The sequence below is a fragment of the Chanodichthys erythropterus genome, chromosome 11 (assembly GCF_024489055.1).
Source record: "Chanodichthys erythropterus isolate Z2021 chromosome 11, ASM2448905v1, whole genome shotgun sequence".
In the NCBI taxonomy this organism is placed as follows: domain Eukaryota; kingdom Metazoa; phylum Chordata; class Actinopteri; order Cypriniformes; family Xenocyprididae; genus Chanodichthys; species Chanodichthys erythropterus.
The window spans coordinates 59,643,174-59,667,613 of record NC_090231.1 but is presented as its reverse complement, the minus strand read 5'-3'; the positions used below and the strand labels follow the sequence as shown (position 1 = coordinate 59,667,613).

General features: G+C 42.2%; 4 protein-coding genes across 4 annotated transcripts; all 4 read left to right on the top strand.

Annotated features, from left to right (window-relative positions):
• The first annotated feature begins 13,925 nt into the window (after positions 1 to 13,925).
• Positions 13,926 to 14,556, top strand: LOC137031030 (histone H1-like). The gene has a single exon (XM_067401607.1). It carries the CDS (start codon positions 13,936 to 13,938, stop codon positions 14,554 to 14,556), a length of 621 nt encoding a protein of 206 aa, XP_067257708.1. The 5' UTR covers positions 13,926 to 13,935.
• Positions 14,557 to 15,295: 739 nt separating this feature from the next.
• LOC137031032 (histone H2A) lies at positions 15,296 to 15,697 on the top strand. Its single transcript, XM_067401609.1, has one exon. It carries the CDS (start codon positions 15,311 to 15,313, stop codon positions 15,695 to 15,697), a length of 387 nt encoding a protein of 128 aa, XP_067257710.1. The 5' UTR covers positions 15,296 to 15,310.
• An 814-nt stretch (positions 15,698 to 16,511) lies between these two features.
• LOC137031029 (histone H3) lies at positions 16,512 to 17,037 on the top strand. Its single transcript, XM_067401605.1, has one exon. The coding sequence runs from the start codon at positions 16,612 to 16,614 to the stop codon at positions 17,020 to 17,022; it is 411 nt and encodes a 136-aa protein (XP_067257706.1). The 5' UTR covers positions 16,512 to 16,611; the 3' UTR covers positions 17,023 to 17,037.
• A 1,000-nt stretch (positions 17,038 to 18,037) lies between these two features.
• On the top strand, positions 18,038 to 19,188 carry LOC137031028 (histone H2B-like). Its single transcript, XM_067401604.1, has one exon. The coding sequence runs from the start codon at positions 18,220 to 18,222 to the stop codon at positions 18,592 to 18,594; it is 375 nt and encodes a 124-aa protein (XP_067257705.1). The 5' UTR covers positions 18,038 to 18,219; the 3' UTR covers positions 18,595 to 19,188.
• Positions 19,189 to 24,440: the final 5,252 nt, after the last annotated feature.

The window sequence follows — 24,440 nt, the reverse complement described above, 5'->3', positions numbered from 1 at the left end:
TAGCTTTGAATATAATTTTGTCACCATCAATGAATTTTAATATTGCTGTTCTCTACAATCCTCCTTCTTTTAATGTGTCTTTTTATGATGAACTAAGTCATGTAGTTAAACAACTAGAGGTATATAGAGAAACTATATTGTATGGTGATTATAATATCAACTGGTCCGATAAAAGTTATAAATTCAAACTGAAAACAATAATGACAAAATTTAACTATCAACAAATGATTAAAGGACCCACTAGGATTACTAGACAGACTAAGACTCTAATTGACATGGCTTTTACAAATAAACCCGATCGTATTACAAGAAATTATAATTTAATAACAGGGCTATCAGATCATAACTTGACTTTGACTGTTAGGAAATTGACTAAAAAAAGACTACAATACTTTGGTAAATCATGTAATGCCGACAAGGATATAAAGTTAGTCATCCCTAAATCTAAAATTCAACAGTTTGAAAGAGAACTAAAAAATATCAGTTGGGAGCAGATTATTGCCATGGATGATGTGGACGAATGCTGTAATTCTATGATGACAGCCATCACAAAACTAGTGGACAAGTTTACGAAACAAAAAAAGTGCAAACAAAAAGGTGGTACTCTTCCCTGGATAAATAATGAAATAAGAAAACATATGAAGAAGCGAGATTTGGCCTTGAAGAAATTTTTACATTCAAAACTTAACATCGATCATTTAGCCTTCAAAGGTTTAAGAAATAAAGTGGTACAAGAATTGAGAAAAGCACAAGCTTCATATTATACTAATCTTATAGGCAACGCAAAGGCTAACAGTAATTGCCTTTGGAAACATTTAAATGCACTAACTAATAAAACAATTAAGACTAAGGGAATTCGAGAACTCATCATAAAAGGCAAGAGGACTAATAAGAGTGCAACTATGGCTAATGGATTTAATACCTATTTTGTACAGTCAGTAGAAGAATTAACAAGAGATTTTAAAGAAATTGTTGGTGGGAATGAACCATGTCTAATACCCTCTGCTGATTCCTTTTGTATAGAAGAGGTTAATGAGACAGAAGTCATGCAGATTATTCAAAAATTTTCAAATTCCAAATCAACTGACATTTATAATTTGAATTGTTGTTTTTTCAAACACTACAGTAGAGAACTTGCTAAACCTTTAACACACCTTGTCAATTTGTCCATAAGAAATTGTAAATTTCCCTCAGGCTGGAAAAAAGCAGTGATTGTGCCAATTTTTAAATCAGGAAGTCAAGATTCTATATGCAACTACCGGCCAATATCAATTTTACCCGTATTATCTAAAGTGCTGGAGAAAGTCGTAGCAATACAGCTGACTAACCATTTGGAGGTCAACCAGCTCCTCCACCCACAGCAGTTTGGTTTTAGATCAGGTTACTCAACCGAAATAGCAAACTGCTGCTTCATTGAAAACTTAAAGAAGTCCATGGACAGGGGTGAGGTGGTAGGAGCAGTATTTCTCGATCTTAAAAAAGCCTTTGAAACGGTCAGTCACCACCTACTTTTATCCAAAATGTCATTGTGTAACATCTCCCCTGAGGCAGTGGGTTGGTTTGCCTCATTTCTTCAGGGGCGGGAACAGTGTGTTAAAGTGGCCAGGGACAAATCCTCATTTTTAAACATTCGTATGGGCATACCTCAGGGTTCTATATTAGGACCATTGTTGTTTGGTCTCTTTATAAATGACTTGCCCTTGATCTGCCCGGGTGTCCGTTGCCAGCTTTATGCAGATGATGCCGTTTTTTATGTATCTGCCAAGACACCAGAGCAGGCTGCAGAGGTTTTGTCTGCATGCATGGCTGAGGTTAGTCAGTGGCTTATTCAAAATAAGTTGGTTCTAAATCTTACAAAAACAGTTTCTTTGTGTTTTTCAATTAAAAAACTCAATTTAGAACAAAAATTTCAAATACATTTGCAAAATGATAAAATACAATTAGTAACTCAATTTAAGTATCTTGGGTTGGTCCTTGACCCCCAACTAAAATTTGATAAACATATTGAGAGAATATCAAAAACAATACAAAGAAATTTAAATTGTTTCAAAATAATCCGACATTACATTCCGAACCAGGCGGCCCTGCTGTACATGCATGTTATGATCTTTTCTCATATTTCATACTGCATGACAGCATGGGCCCAGGCAGCACCCTCAGCAATAAAGCGCATTGGTTCACTTTACAACCAAGCAATGAAAATTATGGATAGAAAACCTATTCGCTTTCATCACTGCTACATTTTTAAGAAATATAATTTATTAAGTTTTGAAAGCTTTAGCAATTTATGTTTTCTCAAATTGTTATTTAAGTGCATCAATAGTTTGGCTCCTGAACCCCTGAGTACATTTATCCAGAGACCAAACAGCAGTACAGTGACAAGAGGTTCCTCAAATCAAAACTGTAAAATCCCACAGTGCAGAACATCTTTTGGCAAATCAAATTGTAAACTGTGGAACTCATTGCCCACAGAGATTAAGATCATTTCTGAGTTTAAAATGTTCACCTCTAGGCTTAAGGCTTGGCTGAAAACAAACCAAAACTGTACCCATTTTGTAGATGTCTGAACGTGAATAAGTGAGTTTTGAATATGTAAAATTGCACTGTTTACTTTTTAGAATGAGTTTTTAGAATGAGTGAGTTCTGAACATGTAAAATGGCATTGTGTATTTTTTCTTAGAACTGAATATTGTGTTTTTATAGTAGAAAGGCCCATCCAGGGACGGGAGTTGAAAATTAGCACTTGCTACAAACTCTATGTGCATCACATCGGCTGCAAACTTTGTTCTGTAACTATGTTTGATTTCATTGTCCCTGTCAAATAAACAAATAAAAAAAAATAAAAAAATTAGTAGTCAAGCCATTGTGGGAGTCCCCTTAGATGTTCATCTTCACTGCTGATTAAATCAAAGAACAAAAAATGTAAGAACAAAGTATTGATCTCAACAAAATACATTCATTTCTAATATCTATCAAAAGTCATATGATGTTGTAAGCTGCATGTTAATAAATTATATCATGAGAAATTTAAAGGCCAACAGACAACAACCAAGGCATAAGATAGATTGACAGACAGAACATAGATTGTAAATTATATTGCCTAAAAAAAGTCATCTAAAATATCATCACATTAAAAATACATTTACTACAAAAAACAAAATACGTTACCTGGATTTGACGGCACTCTCCAGAATTTGTGGTAGGGCTCCTGTGCTTGACGTGAAATCGGTCAAACCTTCATCTCTGTCAACATCAAATCAAATTCTTGACAACGTCCTTGAAGAAAATTCATACCGTAGAAAGTAATGCGATGAGAACAGACAACATTTCACTCGGTTAACCGCAAAACACATCACAGGAGCACTGTGAACGTACCTGATGCAGCAAAGCAAACGCTCCACGTTAAATCCTTCACTTATAATGCACTCTTTTAGTTGTTTATAAAGATCTGGTGTGCTGGACAGCTTGTCGTGCGCTCTGCCTGGCTAACACTTCACTAACGCTACACTGCTCGACGCACGTCGACACTCTCCAACTAATTAACAACATATTTGTTAGCTAACCATTTCTATGATCGTTTTTTTCAGCACTACGCATTTTTAACAAGTATTATCTACCGTAACTTACGGAACGGTCCAAAGCATCGCGATTCCCCTCAAACCAGGCCGGAGTGAAAAGAGCGCGATCCGCCGCAGTTTGAAAAGATGAGAGGCGTGACGTGATTGGCCGACAAAAAACAGCCGTTAACATTTTGTGTAATAAATTGAAATATATATAATGTATATTTATTTTTATAAATGATTATTCATTATTTATAGTGCTTTTTATGTGCTACCATATGAAATACATGCATTGTTTTTATTTTCATAAACACAAACTGCCCGCCCAGGAGATAACACATTTATTGTGTCAATCTGTCCAAGGCGTACCACATTTACAAATTATGACAAAGGCTCTATCAGTCTTAGAAAAGGCATGCATAAGTAGCTGCTACCCCAGAGGATTGTGTACCCTCACTCTAAAAAATGCTGGGTTAAAAACAACCCAAGCTGGGTAAAATATGGACGAACCCAGCAGGTTGGGTTAAAAGGCACCTATTATGCCATTCACATGATGTAATATAAGTCTCTGGTCTGGTCAAGTTTCAGCTTAAAATACCCCACAAATTTGCCCCTATTTGGGGGTGAGCAAAAACATGCCTTTTACTATATTACTATATTGCTGGCTAAAAAAATAAATCCAAAATTGGTTGAAAAAAAATGGCTTGGTGAAAACAACCCAATCCCTGGTTTTGTCCATATTTAACCCAGCAGTTTAACTTGAAAAGTACTTCTTAGTACCCCACAGGAAATGTACCCTTTGACTTGAATAAGGTACTTTTTTGTACCCTACAGGATGTGTACCCAAAAGGTACTTCTAAGTACCCAATGGGAACACGATAGGACCTTTAATGGTAGATTTGTGAATGTTGTACCTTAACTATTACTTTATATGACAATGTACCTTTTCAAAGGGTACATATATGTACCTTTCACCATGCATATTTCATTGTGTACCCCTTTTCTTTGGAAAGGTGCTTTTTGGTACTCAGCTGGAAACATGTTTGTTCCTTTGCTGGCACATTTGTGAAATTTGTACCTTTAAGTACTTAATTGTACCCTCACTGTACCTTTATTTCTGAGAGTGTACTGTATATACTGTATGTTTTGAGGGAAATTAGCTAACAGAAGTTTCTGATCTGCTTCAGTGTGTTCAGATGTTCTTTCCTCCTATCCACTGTCAATCAAAGACACAATGATTTAAATGGACTCAAGCAGTATGAGTGGTAAAGCCTAAACATTATATATGCCAAGGCACATGTGAACAAAGATCTCTTTCAGTGCTGTTGCAAAAGAATCCATGAATGCAACAATGCAGGAACTGCAGGAAGTTTTTAAGTTGCATTTAAAGGGGTGGTTCACTGTTTTTTTTTTTTCTTTTTTCTAGACTTGTTTATTGGGTGCAGTTTAACATGTCTTAATGCTTCATTTTAAAAAAGAATTCTTTATTTTTAATATATTTTACCTTTATTCTTCACAGCTGTATCCACTGTCATTTGAACATCCGGTTTGACTTAGTTCTATGATACCACTCCCTCCGAAATATGCAATGGGTTCAGATTGCTTATGGCCCAGTGTATTGTGATTCGCTGAAGCGTCTAGCGCACATTGTACGGAAACGCCACGCCCCTTACTATTACTGGCAATAGTTGCATGCTTTCGGTGGAAATGAAAATAGAGCCCGAATCAGAGTTTGGTTTCATGGTTCATGTCTTTTATTTTGTAGCTTGATTCATGTTGCTTGTTTATCCCATGCTTCCCTTGCTCCTCATGTGCCCCCTTAGTCAATGCGTCATGTGCTGATTGTTTTTTTATGGTCATGTGGTTTCTTGGTTCCCGCTTCTCTTCAGCCTGGGCCATACGAACTGACCACTTCTGTGAAGATTGACCTCAGCATTGAGAGTTTTTAGTGCCAGCTGCCAGCTCTTCTACCTCTTGATGTAGTCTTTCTTTACAAGTAGAAAATGAGAACATAATACAAGCTGTTTAAAATCAGTAATGAATCGACAACTCTTTAGTACATTTACAACATGTCTATTTCTTCATCAGCTGACTTCATCCTCCTCCAAACAATCAGACAAAACAATAATCAATAATAACAATAATAATAAAATGTTACAAAAGCTTTGTATTTCAGATAAATGCTGTTCTTTTGAACTTTCTATTCATCAAGGAATCCTGAAAAAAAGTATACAACAGTAATACAAAAGTATACAAAAGTAATTAACACTGATAATAATCATAAATGTTTCTTGAGCATCAATTCATCATATTAGAATGATTTCTGAAGGATCATGTGACACTGAAGACTGGAGTAATGATGCTGAAAATTCAGCTTTGATCACAGGAATAAATTACACCTTATATTATGTTCCAATAGAAAACAGTCAAATTAAATTGTAATAATATTTTACAATATTACTGTTTTTACTGTATTTTTAATTAAATAAATGCAATCTTGGTGAGCAGACAAAACTTATTTTAAAAATATTAAAAATCTTACTGATCCCAAACTTTTGAACGATATAGTGTACTAATATATATATATAGGCCTATATATATATATATATATATATATATATATATATATATAATAATACACAGCACACATACATAGTCCTTATATATAGTCCTTCACGTTTATTGCGATCTCAGAATTTAGGCCAGTTGATAATACCCAGAATATCAAAATCAACTGAAGGCGGCAGATCCTTTTCCTATTTAGCACCTAAACTCTGGAACAATCTTCCTAGCATTGTTCGGGAAGCAGACTCACTCTGTCAGTTTAAATTTAGACTAAAAACACATCTCTTTGCTCTTGCATACACATAACACATTATCAATACATTAACATTTTTCAAATCCGTTAAAGGATTGTTACGCTGCAATAATTAGGTCGGCCGGAACCGAGAACATTTCCTATAACACTAGATATACCTGTACATCAGAACAAGAATGGCATCTACGCTAATATCAGTCTCTCTGCTTATCCTGAGGTTTGCCGGGTGCTGGATCCAGGCCGTATCCAGATCAGATGGAGAACCTGTGTCTGGACCTGACTACAACGTAGCCCAGGATCCCTGTATCCGCTTACATATATTTATATATAATCGATTTTTAATCTCTATAATAAAAATGTATAATTCAGATTTTGATCTCCATATACATTTACATATATTATATATATCTTCCAAGGGGTTTTTTCCCTCCTAGGACTTTTTTCCCAGTGCTAGCACGCTGGGTTTTTCTCCTAGGGGGTTTTTTCCACCCCTGGAAGTCAGCCGACATTGGCTTAATGTAGCACCATCTTGTATATGTTACATATTACCACGCTTGTTTGTACAGTTTATTTTTAACCACTTCCCTTTTTTCTGTGCTTTTAATATGTAAAGCTGCTTTGAAACAATTACCAATTGTAAAAGCGCTATATAAATAAATTTGACTTGACTTGACATACACACACAAATAATTATTTAATTAACTTAAATATAAGTTTAAAAATTAATTTATAAATGAATCAATAAAGCTAATTTATTGTCTTGTCAATCAGTTTCTCAGTCAGACCTTGAAGGTTTCTGTTAATTTTGATTTTTTTTTTTCTTCAATATATTAAGTTCAATTATTAAAACATCAACTGAACTACATGATACTATGTCTGATTTACCTAAGAACATTGTTTATGTTTAATATTAATAAGCAGGGTATAGAATGAAGGAATTTACTAACTGGATTGTTCTAGTGTAAAGAAAAAAGAAAAGTGTAAAGAACATAGAGAATGTATTTTATCACTTATCTACTTTACTGAACACCATTATTACATAACTGAAGACTTTAGTTGTTGGATGAATCAAATTGAAATGCTTTATTTGGTAATGTGTTAAGTTATGAAGTGAATAAATGTACATTTTGAGAGAGAGAGAGAGAGAGAGAAACATTTTTTATAAAAACCTATTGCTTTACATCAGGGGTGTCCAACCCTGCTCTAACACACCTGTCTATCAAGCAGCCTTAAACCCCATGATCAGCTGGTTCAGGTGTTTGATTCGGGTTGGAGCTGAAATCTGCAGGGAGGTAGTTCTTTACATAGTTCATTAGCTGAAACCTTTGTCTACAAATAAATCAGATAATAATATATTATTAAATCATAAAAACTAACATCTAAAACATGTTTTGTCCCTTATCTCAAGAATCAGTGTATTATGATGATGATGATTATAAGTACAGATGCTGGTGAAGATGAGGGTGATGAGAGTCACAGACAGACTCCGGATGATGTTCATGTGCTTCAAGCGCCCAAAACTGCAGCTGTATGAAAGCCTCCTCTCGCCCCTCACTGATGCTGATTTCATTCAAGTCTCTTTCAGACTGTTTGCTGAACACACAGAGGAGCGTTCAGGCTTTCAGCAACTTTATCACTTCAAATATCCAGCAGATTCACACGCGGCTTTTCCCCGTGACTGATGCTCGCCTCGGATTTGATCTGACGGAGGCGAAACAAACATTTCCTCTCGCCGTATTTCAGTCTCTAATGAAAGCTCAGAACCTCTGCTTGCTGCTCGCTTTGTTTCGACTGTGACAAACTATTTTACTGCTCCAGTTTCGCCCCAAATGTGAGAGAAGAAAACGTACTCGGTTACTAACGTAACCTCGGTTCCCTGAGATACGGAACGAGTACTGCGTATGGGGAAAGGTCTCCTTTTTCCCCGTTACTGAAGCCTTTTTCAATAACGCAGTGTAACTGCATCGTCATTGGTTCACTCATAGACAAGTTGTTGAACCAATGACGGCGCGGCATAGCCGCTCGGCCTATGGCGACAAAGCCCGCGAATATTCCCGCCGAAATGGGCGGGGTAGCTATATAAGCAGGCGCGTCGCCATAGGATTTCAGGTCATTCGACTGAAGCGACGACACTGAAGCCGCAGCCTCGTGGCACGGCATGTAACGCAGTACTGCGTTCCGTATCTCAGGGAACCGAGGTTACGTTAGTAACCGAGTACGCCCTTTCGATACTTCACTCGTACTGCGTATGGGGAACGATTCAACCGCGCCGTGCCACGGCAGGGAACGACTGGACTTGTCTTGGACACCGCGAGGGAACCAGAGGACAAGTGAGAAGGCTGGAGCCGTCGAACCCTTGTTACACTACTAAAAGGGGAGTTAACTCCCAGAGTGGCATGAAGCGGAGCTCAATAGAGGCCGCTGGATCATACCGAGATGACCGAGCTTGTAAGGTCGGGACATCCAAATGATAAAAACTGACAAAAGTGGACGGCGAGGACCAGCCGGCTGCCTCACAGATGTCTTTAATCAAAACTCCACTAGACCAGGACCAAGAGGAAGCAATTCCTCTAGTGGAGTGGGCTCTAACTCCTATGGGGCAGTTGAGGCCCATAGAGGAGTAACAAAGAGTGATAGCATCGACTATCCGACACGCAAGACGTTGCTTTGAGACTGAAGACCCTTTGGTGCAGCCACCAAAGCAGATAAAGAGCTGATCGGATTGCCGGAAAGGCTGTGATCGCTCAACGTAGGTCCTTAATGCCCTGACGGGGCAGGCCAATTCCAGCTCTCGCTTGTCCGACGAGGGAGGAAGCACTGAGAGGGAAATGACCCGTGCTCTGAATGGAGTCAAGACCACCTTAGGGACGTAGCCATGCCTAGGTTTCAAAACGACTTTGGAGTCGTTGGGCCCGAACTCAAGGCATGCAGGGCTCACGGAGAGGGCCTGCAAGTCACCAACTCGCTTAACCAATGCTAGTGCAAGTAGCAGAGCGGTTTTGAGCGTCAGGGGCCTGAGGTCAGCTGAACGCAGTGGCTCAAAGGGAGGCCCTTTAAGAGCTCTGAGGACCAAAGAGAGGTCCCAGGTGGGAACAGTGAGAGGACGAGGAGGATTTAATCGCCTAGAACCTCTCAAGAAACGCACCAGGAGGTTGTTTCGTCCCACTGACTGGCCAGCAATAGGAGCGTGAAACGCTGCAATGGCTGCTACGTAAACTTTGAGCGTTGAAGGTGTGAAACCCAGACTCAAACGCTCCTGGAGAAAAGACAGTATCGGAGATACGTCACACTCCACTGGGTCTATGTTGCGTGTAGAACACCAGTCAACAAAGACCGACCATTTCTGGGCGTAGAGGCGTCTCGTGGACGGAGCTCTCGCCTGAGAAATGGTATTCAGCACCTCCCTGGGGAGGTTAGCAGGCTCCCGTCGAGGGACCAGAGGTGCAGAGCCCAGAGTTCTGGCTGGGGATGCCAAATCGTCCTGTTCGCCTGAGAGAGGAGGTCCCGTCTCAGGGGGATCGGCCACGGGGCTTTCGTGGAAAGCCTGAACAGCTCTGAGGACCAAACTTGGCTCCTCTAGAGCAGGGCCACCAGGAGGACTCTGTGCTTGTCTTCCCTGATTAATCTGATGATCTGCAAGATCAGAGCAATCGGGGGAAAAGCGTAAAGGAGGGTGCTGGGCCAGACGTGAGCCAGCGCAATGTCCTCCTTCGAGAAATAAATTGGGCAGTGAGAGTTGTCTTCTGAGGGCGAAGAGGTCTACCTCTGCCTTCCCGAAGAACTCCCAGATCGTGAGAACTGTCTGGGGGTGGAGCATCCACTCGTCTGAGGGGACATTGCTCCGGGATAGCATATCTGCTCCCAAGTTTGTTCTCCCGGTTGTGTGAGTCACTCTGAGCGACTTAAACCTTGGTAATGCCCATTCCAGAAGACGCTTCGCCAGAGCGCATAAGCGGCTGGACGAAAGACCACCCTGGTGATTTATGTATGACACCATTGTCATGCTGTCCGACTGGACTTAAGACGTTGCGTCCCGTCAGGTGTGTCTAAAAGGCGCGAAGGGCTCGAATCACTGCCAACATCGAGGCAGTTGATGTGCAGATGGCTTCTTCATGAGACCACGAGCCGAAGGCCGGTCTGCCCTTGCAAAGAGCACCCCAACCTGTGTTGGGTGCATCTGTTGAGAGCACCGTTCTTCTGAACACCGCCTATAGGGGTACACCTTGACTGAACCATACAGGGTTCATCCAGGGTTTCAGAGCTGTCTAACAGGCCTGATTGACCCCGAAACGCAGGCGGCCGTGCCGCCAGGCGTGAGGAGGGACCCGGAACTTCAACCAGTATTGCAAAGGCCGCATCCGTAAGAAGGCAGAGCTGCAGAATCGGGAAGGCGGAAGCCATCAGCCCTAGCATTCTCTGGAAGTACTTCAGAGGGAGACAGGCTCTGTTCCTGACCAATGCCGCGAGCTGCTGAATGGCCAGAGCGTGCTCTGGCGATACCACAGCCGTCATACGGGCTGAGTCGAAGACTGCACCCAGGAACATTATACGTTAGCTGGGGAGCAGTGAGCTCTTGGCAAAGTTGACCCTGAGACCCAGACACTCCATGTGGCTGAGTAGCACGGATCTGTGATGCTCCAGCTCAGCTCGTGACTGGGCTAGGATGAGCCAGTCGTCGAGAAAATTGAGAACCCGGATTCCCAACTGTCTCAGTGAGGAAAGCGCCACGTTCACGCACTTGGTAAAAGTGCGAGGAGCTAGGGACAGCCCGAATGGAAGGACCAAATATTGGCAAGCCACGCCTTCAAATGCGAATCTCAAGAATCGCCTGAGATGGGGGGGCTATCTGGATGTGAAAGTATGCATTTTTCAGGTCCAGCAAGCAGAACCAGTCCCCGGGGCAAACCTGCGCGAGGATCTGCTTCAGCGTTAACATCTTGAACTTCCATCTCATGAGGGAAAGGTTCAGGAGTCTGAGGTCTAAGATGGATCTAAGACCGCCATCACTCTAGGGAATGAGGAAGTAATGGCTGTAAATCGCTCTCTGAGGGGAGACCATTTCTATAGGCCCCTTCTCGAACAGAGACATCACTTCGACTCGGAGGACGTGAGCGTCGTCCGTGTTTACTGAAGTGGGAAGCACCCCGCAAAAACGCAGGGGTCTGCGAGCAAACTGGAGCGAGTAGCCTTGAGATATTATCCCCAGAACCCACTTGATACTCCGGGGATGGCCTGCCAGGCCCGCGTGACAAGGGGTTGAATGGTGCCGGTTGGCGGGCCGCTGGAAGGGGGGCCTGCATACCGGCTAGTTTTTAGAAATGCTCATGCATCCTCATGAACGTGGCTTGCGGGGTGAAACCGGCAAACGACACGCTGAGAAACTCAGTAAACAGATATATGCTTCTTGGAAAAATATACATGTGTCCCACCTGAGTCAGGGGAGAGCATCAAGATATATTCCACAGAGCGGTGTCGGAAGTGAGACCGCTCTACCTCAATGAACATGGCTTGCAGGGCAGAGCCAGCAAGTCACATGAACAGAGGTCCAGCATAATGAGCATGTTAGTTCCACCAAGCACAAGTGAGCATTGAGCTCGCTTTCAGTGAGCGCATACATCCTCATGAACGTGGCTTGCAGGGGCAGGGCCGGCAAACGACACGCAGAGAGACTGGAATAATATGCTACATCAACTGATATGCTGAATATAAATAACATAGGTCTCACCTAAGACAGGTGAGAGTGTCGTTATATTTCTCAAAGGACGCTTGCAGGGCAGAACCGGCAAGCAACGCGCTGAGAAATTCAGCAAACTCGGCAGAAATACGCTGTATCAACTGTATATATACACATATATATATATATATAACATATGTCTCACCCGAGACAGGGGGAGAGCGACATGTTATATTTCTCAATGAAGCGGCTTGCGGGGGCAGAACCGGCAAGCAACGCATAGAAAAACTACAGAATCAGCTCCATTAATACAGTATAAAAACATGTTTCTCGCCCGAGTCGGGGGAGAAGGTCACGTTATATTTCTCAATCGACGCGGCTTGCGGGGCGGAACCGGCGAGCGACGCGCATTGAGATAAGGAAAAATACACTCACACAAATAGAAAATGTATCATGAGTCTCGCCTAAGTCAAGAGCATCATGTCAAATTCAGCTGAGAGATTGTTAACTTCTGCAAAAATCTGCTATATAAACTGAATGTTTATAACATGGGAGTCACCCAAGAGGGGGAAAAGTGACATGTTATATTTCTCAAACGCGGCTCGCGGGCAGAACCGGCGAACAACGCATAGAGAAGACTGAGTGCATACAGCAGAAAGATGCTCCATTAAATTAAGCATATAACATGTTTCTCACCCAAGCTAGGGAAGAAAGACATGTCATATATCTGAATTAACGCGGCTCGCGGGGGAGGGACCGGCGAGCGACGCACATAGGGAGAAATAAACTCACTCAGATAGAAAATGTATCACGAGTCTCGCCTAAGTCAGGGGAGAGTATCATGTCAAATTGAGCTGAGAGGGCGAGAGCTCGCATCCTCAACGAGCGCGGTTTGCGGGGAGGACCCGGCAAATAACGCGTTCGGGAGACGGCATTTGAAGCAACCGCCAGCAAGAAAGTAGAAAAATAAGCTCTGTACTCACCTGACGGAAGACGGCAGGGAATAAGCTGAATGCTCTCAGATGCTGAAGGCGGCACGAGGGCGGCGCGGTGAACAGCTGCTAGAGAACGAAGATCCGCGGAGCGATTGGCTCTGCATGTGCCACAGTTGTGGCGCGGCATTGAGGCAACGCCGCCGCCATGAAAACGGCGATTGTAGCTCTTTTAGAGCAGCGAGAGCCGCTGGGAAAGCTCTTTAGAAAGCGGCCTTAAGCCGCGGGAAAAGCTCTTTGAACGGCGCCGGATGGCGGCAGGAGACGCGCTGAGAGGCGGCCGGAAGCGGGAAGCGGGCGGCTCGAGAGCGGCGCTCGAAGCGGCAGTCTGCGAGGGCGCCGGCGCTGTCTTCGTTCGGCGGTCTCAGCTCAGTCCGCTGCGGGAGCCTCTTCAACGGCGGCGAGAACTTCTCCCTGGCGAGCTTCTTCCAGGCGGCGAAGGCTTCAGCCGGAGATCAGCGAAGAGTGATATGAAGTCGTCGCTGAAGGAGAGAGAACTGAAATCCTATGGCGACGCGCCTGCTTATATAGCTACCCCGCCCATTTCGGCGGGAATATTCGCGGGCTTTGTCGCCATAGGCCGAGCGGCTATGCCGCGCCGTCATTGGTTCAACAACTTGTCTATGAGTGAACCAATGACGATGCAGTTACACTGCGTTATTGAAAAAGGCTTCAGTAACGGGGAAAAAGGAGACCTTTCCCCATACGCAGTACGAGTGAAGTATCGAAAGGGAACACACGCGCGAGCGGCTCGTGGACGCGCACAGACACAGAGCGGGCAGGTTGAGTCTACGAGGTTCTCATGTGTTGTTTAAGAGCGCAGCGCAGCGCGAGCGCTATTCATTGCTGAAAGCAGACAGCGTTTGAGAGACTCGATCCAATCAGAGAGAGATGGCAGAAACCGCCCCAGCCCCGGCTGCTGCCGCCCCGGCCAAAGCGCCCAAGAAGAAGTCCGCTGCGAAAGCCAAGAAAGCAGGTCCAGGCGTCGGTGAGCTCATCGTCAAAACTGTGAGCGCGTCCAAGGAGAGGAGCGGCGTGTCCCTCGCCGCCCTGAAGAAAGCTCTCGCTGCCAGCGGCTACGACGTGGAGAAGAACAACTCCCGCGTCAAGATCGCCATCAAGGGCCTGGTGACTAAAGGCACCCTGGTGCAGGTCAAAGGGACCGGCGCCTCGGGCTCATTCAAGCTCAACAAGCAGCAAGCCGAGACCAAGAAGAAGCCGGCCAAGAAAGCGGCTCCTAAAGCCAAGAAGCCCGCGGCAAAGAAACCCGCTGCGGCCAAGAAGCCCAAGAGCGCCGCGGCAAAGAAGCCCGCCGCGAAGAAATCGCCCAAGAAGGCCAAGAAACCCGCCGCCACAGCCGCTAAGAAGGCCACGAAGAGCCCCAAGAAGGCGAAGAAGCCAGCAGCCGCTAAGAAAGCAGCCAAGAGCCCCAAAAAGGCCAAGGCGGCTAAACCTAAGGCGGCAAAGCCTAAAGCCGCCAAGCCTAAAAAGGCAGCTCCCAAAAAGAAGTAAAAATCTAGTTTATTCCTCAACGGCTCTTTTAAGAGCCACCCACTGACTCTGAGTAAAGAGCAAAACTCCTGAATTTAATCATTTCTTGTAAATGTTAAAAGGAAAAAGTGAAGATGAGATTTTTTTTAACAGTGCAATCTTAACAATATAAAACTTATATGTACTTTTAACTATATATCACTCAATTTCAGTGAATTATTATACATATAAAAATATTACAAACAATATAAACAGTAATAAACTCCAGTATTACAGCATAATTCTGTACAGTATCAGAAGGTCAATGAGCACAAAATATAGTGTGAAAGTGAAGCACTTTTGGCAGGAACAGCCTATAATATCCACATTTCATGTTAGTGTGTGTCAAACCCCAGTAGCATTAATAAATAAAAAGTAAATTATTTGAAAAACTTGTTTAAATTTTCACCATTTTAGTTCATATTAACTGCACACAGAAAAACCACATTGTTAAATGAATATTTAGGAAACTAATTATCTTAATATCTGTTATTCATTTATTTTCTATCAGACATATTTGTCAATAGTTTAGTCTTTTCTGTCTTTAAATATTTGTGCATAATTATTCCCGCCAGAAAAGGGGGTTGGGCTTTGGAGGGAAGTTCAGTGATTGGATGAAATCTGAACAGACTCTAAGCCAATGGGCGACTGGCACTCTCCTATAAATACAGTGTGTGCAGGATTGAGTTTTCATTATTTTACTTGTACTGAGAAAGTTAAAGTGACTGAACTCAGAATGAGCGGCAGAGGCAAAACCGGCGGCAAAGCGAGAGCGAAAGCCAAGACTCGCTCCTCCAGGGCAGGACTGCAGTTCCCCGTCGGTCGTGTTCACAGGCTTCTCCGCAAAGGCAACTACGCAGAGCGCGTCGGTGCCGGTGCTCCTGTTTATCTGGCGGCTGTGCTCGAGTATCTGACCGCTGAGATCCTGGAGTTGGCTGGAAACGCCGCTCGGGACAACAAGAAGACCCGCATCATTCCCCGTCACCTGCAGCTGGCGGTGCGCAATGACGAGGAGCTGAACAAACTTCTGGGCGGAGTGACCATCGCTCAGGGCGGCGTGCTGCCCAACATCCAGGCCGTGCTGCTGCCCAAGAAGACCGAGAAGCCCGCCAAATCCAAATAAACCAGCTCCATTCTGTCATTAAACCCAAAGGCTCTTTTAAGAGCCACTCATTTCATCTGATAGAGAGCGCTTTTCCTTTGTATTTAGACATCATAAACGCAGTGGGTGAAATAATGATCCATCAAAACAAATGTTTGTTTTGCATCAACAAATTCAATAGCAACTGAAACGTGCATGTTTGTTATAAAGGCATTATTCTTTAATGTGTTTGAGATCATTCATCAGGTTTAGAGACATTTCCCTGAAATAAAAAGACAAGCCCCACAACCCATTCCTTAATGAAAATATAGATATATCTACCGTTCTGCTGACCAAAAGCCCACCAAATCCAAGTAAACATATTAAACACAGTAACTCAAAGGCTCTTTTAAAAGCCACATTTTATCTGATAAAGATAACGCTTTAAATAACATGCAGTGGGTGAATAATCAGGAAATGAACCATCAAACAAATCAAATGTTAGATTGCTCTGTATGTGTATTTACAAATACAATATTAGCAGCAACAAAGTGTGAATGTTTATTATGAACATGATAATCTCATAACTTGTTTGATAGAGATCGTTCTTTGGTTGCTTTTTATATAGATGGCAAAATGATTTAGTTCTGATCCGAGATCTGCACAATCACTGAATTAATTTCAGCACAAATAAACACAGCAGTGAGTGTAAGTCTGTGGGTGTGTGACTGTCTGAAGCGTCTTGAGCGGGAAACCCTCCGCGTGTTTGAAAAGAGGAAACGCGCAGTCATTGGCTAGCGGTCATGAGCACACGTCACACATTGGCCAATCACAGGCCTCCGCACCCCCTCGCGACATTATGAGCTGCTCGTGGCCGCGCGATGCTTTAAAATCAGGAGTGAAACATCAAGCCGCATTTCCAGCACAAGCAGGACAGAGAGAAGGAAAGTTGAGCAATGGCAAGAACCAAGCAGACCGCTCGTAAATCCACCGGTGGTAAAGCCCCGAGGAAGCAGCTCGCTACTAAAGCAGCGCGGAAGAGCGCGCCAGCCACCGGCGGCGTCAAGAAGCCCCATCGCTACAGGCCCGGGACCGTGGCTCTCCGAGAGATCCGCCGTTATCAGAAGTCCACCGAGCTGCTGATCCGCAAACTGCCTTTCCAGCGGCTGGTGCGAGAAATCGCTCAGGACTTCAAGACGGATCTGCGCTTCCAGAGCTCCGCTGTCATGGCCCTGCAGGAGGCCAGCGAGGCTTATTTGGTGGGTCTGTTCGAGGACACCAACCTGTGCGCCATCCACGCCAAGAGAGTCACCATCATGCCCAAAGACATTCAGCTGGCCCGCCGCATCCGCGGAGAGCGCGCTTAACCCGCATCAGCGCATCACCCCAACGGCTCTTTTAAGAGCCACACACCTGCTCTGAACGAGAACTTTTCCAGCGACAGTCATTATTACACAATGGTGTTATAGTGTCAAACCAAAGTGTCAGAGGTCAATATATGTAGGTTAAAAGTATGAGGCTTTTTCCCTTTTGTTTAAGTTCATGTTATCGCTTCACAAATTACATTAGAGATGACATTAAAATAATGCTGTATAGTGAATAAATGCACAAAGTGATACTTCCTTACTATACTAAAAATATGCTGCATAATATAAAAATATTTTGTAAATGTATTCAGGGACTAAATATTTCAAATGTATGCAGGCAAGTAAAGTATATCAAACAATTCTGCATTTTAGCTCTGAAGTTTAGGGTCATGTGACGCTGCGCTGGTTTCTGTCAGGTCCTGTAAGCAACTAACCTTCGGAGGATAAACATGAAATCAGGAGAAACTACACAAACCCAACGACTCTTTTAAGAGACACAGAGTCATGATTAAACAATAACCAACTGCAGTTATTTTCTGGTTAGAGAATGAACTTTATTAATGAACTCAAATATAGTTTCACAATAATGTGTCGAGACTGTAAACAGCATCTTCTCATCTTTAACCAACATGATAAACAAAAATATAAGCACGGAGCTCTTTACACAATGTTCAGTAATTTAATTAATACGTTTCACAAAAAAACAAAACAAAAGAACATTTTATTTTACACAAAAATGGGCGTTTATTTATTTTTGTAGTTTAAACAGTTCAATAACAGTTAAACAATGAAGAAAGTGTGTCTTATTGGTCTCTTTCCTCCCAAAGTCCATCAATGGATCTATAAGAGATTTTAAAATTACATGATTTTGCACAATATTTTTCTGGAACCTCTTATTTTCTCGATCTATTATGAACAAAAAGAGCGGGAAATGAAACAAAGGAAACTGGGGGGAGGGGTGTCGCTCAAACTGTTGGCGGTGGGCGGGGCTATCATTTAACAGCTTGTGATTGGCTCTCATTCAGCGCGTGATGCTTTGAGTTGTCCAGTGAAACACGAGTTTATGGGTGTGGCCTATGAAAACAGGCAGTCAGGTGATCCCGTCTCTCTGTGTAAATTAGCATATGGTAGAGAATAAAAGCCTCTGTGTCGCTCGTGAGTCACATTGATTCGTCAGTTCTGCGATCATTCAGCATCATGCCTGAACCAGCCAAGTCCGCGCCTAAGAAGGGCTCCAAGAAGGCCGTCACGAAGACCGCCGGGAAGGGAGGAAAGAAGCGCAGAAAGTCCAGGAAGGAAAGCTACGCCATCTACGTGTACAAAGTGCTGAAGCAGGTTCATCCTGACACCGGCATCTCCTCCAAGGCGATGGGCATCATGAACTCTTTCGTCAACGACATCTTCGAGCGCATCGCCGGTGAGGCGTCTCGTCTCGCTCACTACAACAAGCGCTCCACCATCACGTCGAGAGAGATCCAGACCGCCGTGCGTCTGCTGCTGCCCGGTGAGCTGGCCAAACACGCCGTGTCTGAGGGCACCAAGGCCGTCACCAAGTACACCAGCTCCAAGTAGAGTCCCCGAGACTCCCACACACCCAAAGGCTCTTTTAAGAGCCACCCATATACGCACACAAAAGACATTCTGACTTGTTGTTTAAGTCTTATTTTAAACTTCAATCGCTGTAGTTACAACGTACAATAAATTAGTGACTTAGTTTGTGTGCATGTTTGTCGCAGTAGTATAATATTGACTTGAAGCGGTACTGCAAGGTATTAACAAATACAAAACAGAACTTTCATAAAAAAAAAAAAATGCAAATGGTTATTTTGGTTGGCTTACACTGCATACATTGTCTAACTTTACAACTGTCTTAAGTCTTATCATTTGAGCAACAGCATAGGCTATATTGTAGCTGTTCCAAATAATCAAATTGCACAAATATGTTTTTGAATAGTCTTTATTTGTGGAATAAAGAACAAAACAAACTGAGGAGCTGAAGCGAGAAAGATAAGAGGATGATTGAATTACAGGAACACAAGACAAACATGAGAACTTGCATAGGAAAATTTTTTTTTTTCTTGCCATGCGGAGTATTTAGATATTTACTAGTGCTGTCATTAGATTCATTTTTTTAATCGCACACTTATCGTGAAATTGAGCATACACCATTTATCTTGTTTAACATGTCCGTTTTGCCATCATTGCCTATATCCAGCAAAGTAGACCATCAGATTGAAGTGTGATTTTCAACTCTATTTTTCAAGGTAAATTTAAATGTCTTTCCAAAAAAGGACACCAAATTATATGATTTAACATAACTCATACATTTATGTACAACAAAGCAACCATAAAAAATAAAAAATCAACAATGCTTTATCTAATATTAGTTTTCAAATACAGAAATTGAACAAAATAATCAAATATAAAATAACTGCATAAAAACTAATATGAATAATCAGTTGATTAACTTTGTTTTTTAAAAAGTGGGATATGGGACAGGAATGTGTATGTGGGGGTGTATTGCAATTGTATTATTGCAATAATAATAATATATTCAAATTAATATGTTAGTTTCTTCCTTACATCTGCTTTAATACAATATGTCGTTAGTCTCGAGGGTATGTACATTAGTTAATAAATACGAGGATCCGCCTTTGATAATAGATTGTCCAGATGGACTAGTAGCAGCATTTTCGTTTAGCGTGCAAGAGGTGTAACCCAGGTTCTGGGTTCTAATCCATCCATTTAAGATTTATTTACTATTTTTTCTCATTAAGACCAAAGATGTGCATCAGTGATTGTATATCAAGAGCAGGGACACGTTTATGCGTATTTTGTTTTGTGATTTCAACGTAACAAATAAAGAGTCTCTGCCACAGTTAAGCGATAGACTGAAGCGCTCGTCCGCGTGAATCGCAGTGTGCACGAGCGCCAAGAGAACACTGTCGCGCCTCGGATAACAGCGACAACGAGCATGATTTCAAAAACAACACATCCCAGCGCCAGATCGCCTATTATTTAAAACAAATTGATAATCAACGAGATGTGTTTCTTTTGTATTAGACATCTGTGCCGCGAGATGTTTCAAAAAGTGGTGGGGACAATGTCGACCCTTTCAAAAAGTGGTGGGGACGTGTCCCACCCGTCCCTCCCGCAGATTACTCCTATGCGAATATTAAATAAAGATGAAACATTAAGATACAAAAGCTATTCAGTCAAGAGTGATTTCTTCATCTTTTGTCTTTTGATTAACATTAAAAACACAAAGCAGGAACATTAGACTGCTGTCCCTTTAAGACATAATAGATCCAGTACTCTGATACTGACACACATGCGCTGTCTCCTTTCTCTCTTAAGACATAACCTACTATGTTTGTTCAGATACTCGCTAAGATGGGCATGTTGACATACTTTTTGTGTGAATTTGTCCGTTTCGGTGCAAGACTTGAAAGAGACTTTTGCGTCTTACGGATGAATGTATAAATGGGCGTGGTTTAAATGAGTTTAGTTAAAGATAGCAATGTGAGATGTTCAGGTCTCACTGCGCTCGCGCGCTATCAACACCAGGTGATGACGGTGTAAATGAGTGTCATAGAGCTTTCAGTACATCATTAAACATTTGTTTACAGTGACTGTTTTGTCCAAGTTGTTTTGATCATCGCAGTTGTAACGAATTGGAAAACTAGACTGCACATCCATCGACTGAAACATACATTAGCTGAATCTGTCTGTCTGTTTTGCAGGTTGTTTTCAACAAACCATATAGATGCGTCATCATTGGGATAAACCGCGGTGCAAGCGCGTGCCGAACGGGAGGGCTCGCGCTCTTCAGTTAAGCCCCGGGTATACTTCACTTTCCGCGTATCTTTCAAAGAATACTAAACCAAGGATGCGCGCATGATTTTTTCTATACTATTACCAGACATCGTGTCATCAACCGGACATTCGCTGGGCAGGATCGGAGAAGAAAAATAGTGCATCCACCATTGCAGCAAAGTTCATAAGATACACCAAGAGAACAGGAATCAAAAACGATGAAGAAGGCATGCTTTTGAGTTTATTCGTCTTATTTTTGAATCACTCTTCTTCGACGACTGCACATTGTGCTCAGTACTGTGTGTATTGCCACCTAGAGGACTCTTCTTTCCTGCTTGCGCATGCGCTGTTGGACGCGCACCGTCCAAGCGGTCTCAAAATTTGGGCTGCACACAGACAGGGTGTGCGGCCGCCAGCCCTCCGCATGACGAAAATTATGTCATGCGGACGGTGCAGGAACGCGGATGGCCGAAGTATACCCTGGGCTTTACAGTGACAGAATGACAGAGTTTGTGTTTTAAAGCGAAACAGACACTGGAATGAATAATTCTCTCTGCCATCTCTGATATAATCATCATGGATTTAAGATCATCTAACTGCGTGACGTAAATTACGTTATGACCAAGCGGGAATAACCTCCCCCAAGTGACTTAAACTGCAATTCATCGACTGCCCGCTAGGGACAGGCTGCAGAAGTGAGCAGAATCTCATTGACCATCATGTTAAAACAGCCAAGTTTACAGCAGAAAAACACGTTTACCGTCTGGTTCAAATTGTGGTTTTGGTCTAACCTGCGAATTTTGCCCTTCATGACAACTCTCATGCCGCTCATTACAAGGGGGGTGAATTTTTTTATAACTCGTCCGTTTATATTATTAAGCCTTAAAGTTCTGCATAATTAAGGGCGTGGTCACTTGAGTGACAGGTATGCCGCTGCTGTCTGTGAGCTGTCATGTTACCTCAGCAGCTCATTTCAGCCGCTGAATTTGGCATCTCTGCTATATTTGTGCTTTTTTTCAGACAGCACTGCTTGGATATAACTAAAACTGCTGCACTATTTTGAAAAATTATACTTTGGACACGTGCTCATTAGTTTGAGAGAACATGAGAGATATACATCAGCTACATATATATATATATATATATATATATATTGGATTCATCTCACGATCTCTATTTCATTATAAAGGTATGAAATCCCATTTGATTTGTGTTATTTGCACACCCCACACAAATTAATTAGCCTACTGGATTTCGGAGCATCTATAACGTTATTGTAAAAAAAAAGCACTGTAGATTGAAAACCTTTAGTACTTTCTAATGATATTGTTATCTTTATTAATATTTTTAGATAGTATCTAAGATAGATGGCTAGGGCGGGCGTGGTTTCAGCAACCAGTCACATGGGCTCCAACTTCTTTGCCCATTTTCAGTTATCCGGGAGTGACGTGTGGTGACGCGCAGCTAAGATGGCAGCGGCTTCATTTTCGCGTCAAAACTGCTGTTCAGAACTCAATGGGTGACGTCACGGACACTACGTCCATATTTTTTTTTACAGTCTATGGTTATGACGCAATTTCACATGCATACATATTTTTTTTGCGTTAAATATGCGTTAAAATATTTTAATGCGTTAAGGATTTTGAATTAATCGCATGTGATGACAACCCTAATATTTACCCAACTAAAGATCCATGTGCTTTAAAAAAAAAGATTTCTGAATCAAGCTGAAGTTGTTAACTGGTAAGTGTTCGGCTTTCTGCAAAAAAAATACTACAGCATGTCCTCCAACCAATACGGCCATATAGCTTGTTTGTCAATTCCCTGAAATACGACCCATAGGAGCGTTTACTAAAGTTGACAACAGGATACTTTCATTTTACACTGCATTCCAAATTATTATGCAAGAGACAAATCAGTAAGATTTCTGTACAATAAACATTCAGATTTTAGTTTTTCTAAGAAAATGTTTGTTCGTTTATTTACCCATGTCTTTTTAGACAAATCAATCAATTTTTTAGATAAATCAATCAATCTCAGACAAAATATTTTGCCAGATCTATGGAAACCCTACTTAGAGGCTGTTCCACATTATTAAGCAAATCACAGTTCTCATGCAATATGGAGAGGGAGAAAGATCTTTCTGAAGATGAAAAGCACGAAATGGTGCAATGTTGTGCAAAAGGCATGAAAACAATATTGTGTGAAACTGAATTGAGATTATCGAATTATCATAAGATTTGTGAGTGATTTAGAGCACAGCAGAACTCGGTCAGAAAGGCTTATTGAGGAAAGTTCCTATCAAAAAAATTAATTGTACTAAAAGGGCAACTATAAAAAAGCCAGTGTTGAGCAGCAAACAGGTATTTGAAGCTGCTGGTGTCTCTGGAGTCTCGAGAAGCTCTCCATCAGGCTGGCAGTTGTGCGTAAAGATGCATTTCAGCCACTCCAAACCAAAGCTCACAAAGAGAAACATTTACAGTGGGTTTAGAAATACATGAAGACTCATTTTTAAATAGTTTTATTCACTGACTAATGCCGTACTACAATGGATGGTCTAAATGGATGGATTCCTGGATGGTTGGTGAATGGCTCCACGTTCCAACAAGACTGTGACGTCAGCAAGGAGCTGGCGGGTGATGATTTGGGCTGGAATACTGGGAAGTGAGATTGAGGGTATGGTATAAAAAGGCGGATAGTGCATAGCACTATTGTACAATGCACTATCCCATGCTGCAAAAAAAAAAAAAAAAAAAAAAACACAGCAATAAAACTGTTTGAAAATGTATTTCTACACCCACTGTAAATGTTTCTCTTTGTGAGGTTTGGTTAGTGGTGTCTAAAATGCATCTTTACGCACAACTGCCTGTTATGTTGCAGACACGGAGACAAGAGACAGATCCAAGTGCAAGGGGTTGTTTTTAATGGGTAATCCAAAAATCGTGAGTCCAAAAACAGGCAAGGGTCAAAATCCAGTAAAGCAATCCATACAAAACAAGCACAAGAAAACACACAATGAAACCGGTGATCTGAACTGAAAACTCCATGACTAAAACAGAAACTGATGAGGAAACACAAAACAGCTGGGTGTAATGACATGGGATAATTGTCCGGTAAGTGTGTTATGGGTAAAGAAGTCCAAGGGGTGAAAACAAGAGTCCGGGATGGAGTGCCCTCTAGTGGCTGATAGGGCAATCTCACTAGTGATCATGACACTGCCAGCCTGCATGGAGAGCTTCTCAAGACTCCAGAGACACCAGAAGCTTCAAATACCTGTTTGCTGATCAACACTGGCTTTTTTTTTATAGCTGCCCTTTTAGTACAATTATTTTTTTTGATAGGAACTTTCATTAATAAGCCTTTATCTGACTGAGTTCTGCTGTGCTCTAAATCACTCACAAATCTATGATAGTTCAATAATCATCATTCAGTTTCACACAATATTAGTTGTTTTCATGCCTTTTGCACAACATTGCACCATTTCATGCTTTTCATCTTCAGAAAGATCTTCCTCTCCATATTGCATGAGAACTGTGACTTGCTTAATAATGTGGAACAACCTCTAAGTAGGGTTTCCATAGATCTGGCAAATTATTTTGTCT

Excerpts from the sequence above, each read along its gene's own strand:
- LOC137031032 (XM_067401609.1), top strand. The coding sequence starts at position 15,311 with ATGAGCGGCAGAGGCAAAACCGGCGGCAAAGCGAGAGCGAAAGCCAAG.
- LOC137031029 (XM_067401605.1), top strand. The coding sequence starts at position 16,612 with ATGGCAAGAACCAAGCAGACCGCTCGTAAATCCACCGGTGGTAAAGCC.
- LOC137031028 (XM_067401604.1), top strand. The coding sequence starts at position 18,220 with ATGCCTGAACCAGCCAAGTCCGCGCCTAAGAAGGGCTCCAAGAAGGCC.
- LOC137031030 (XM_067401607.1), top strand. The coding sequence starts at position 13,936 with ATGGCAGAAACCGCCCCAGCCCCGGCTGCTGCCGCCCCGGCCAAAGCG.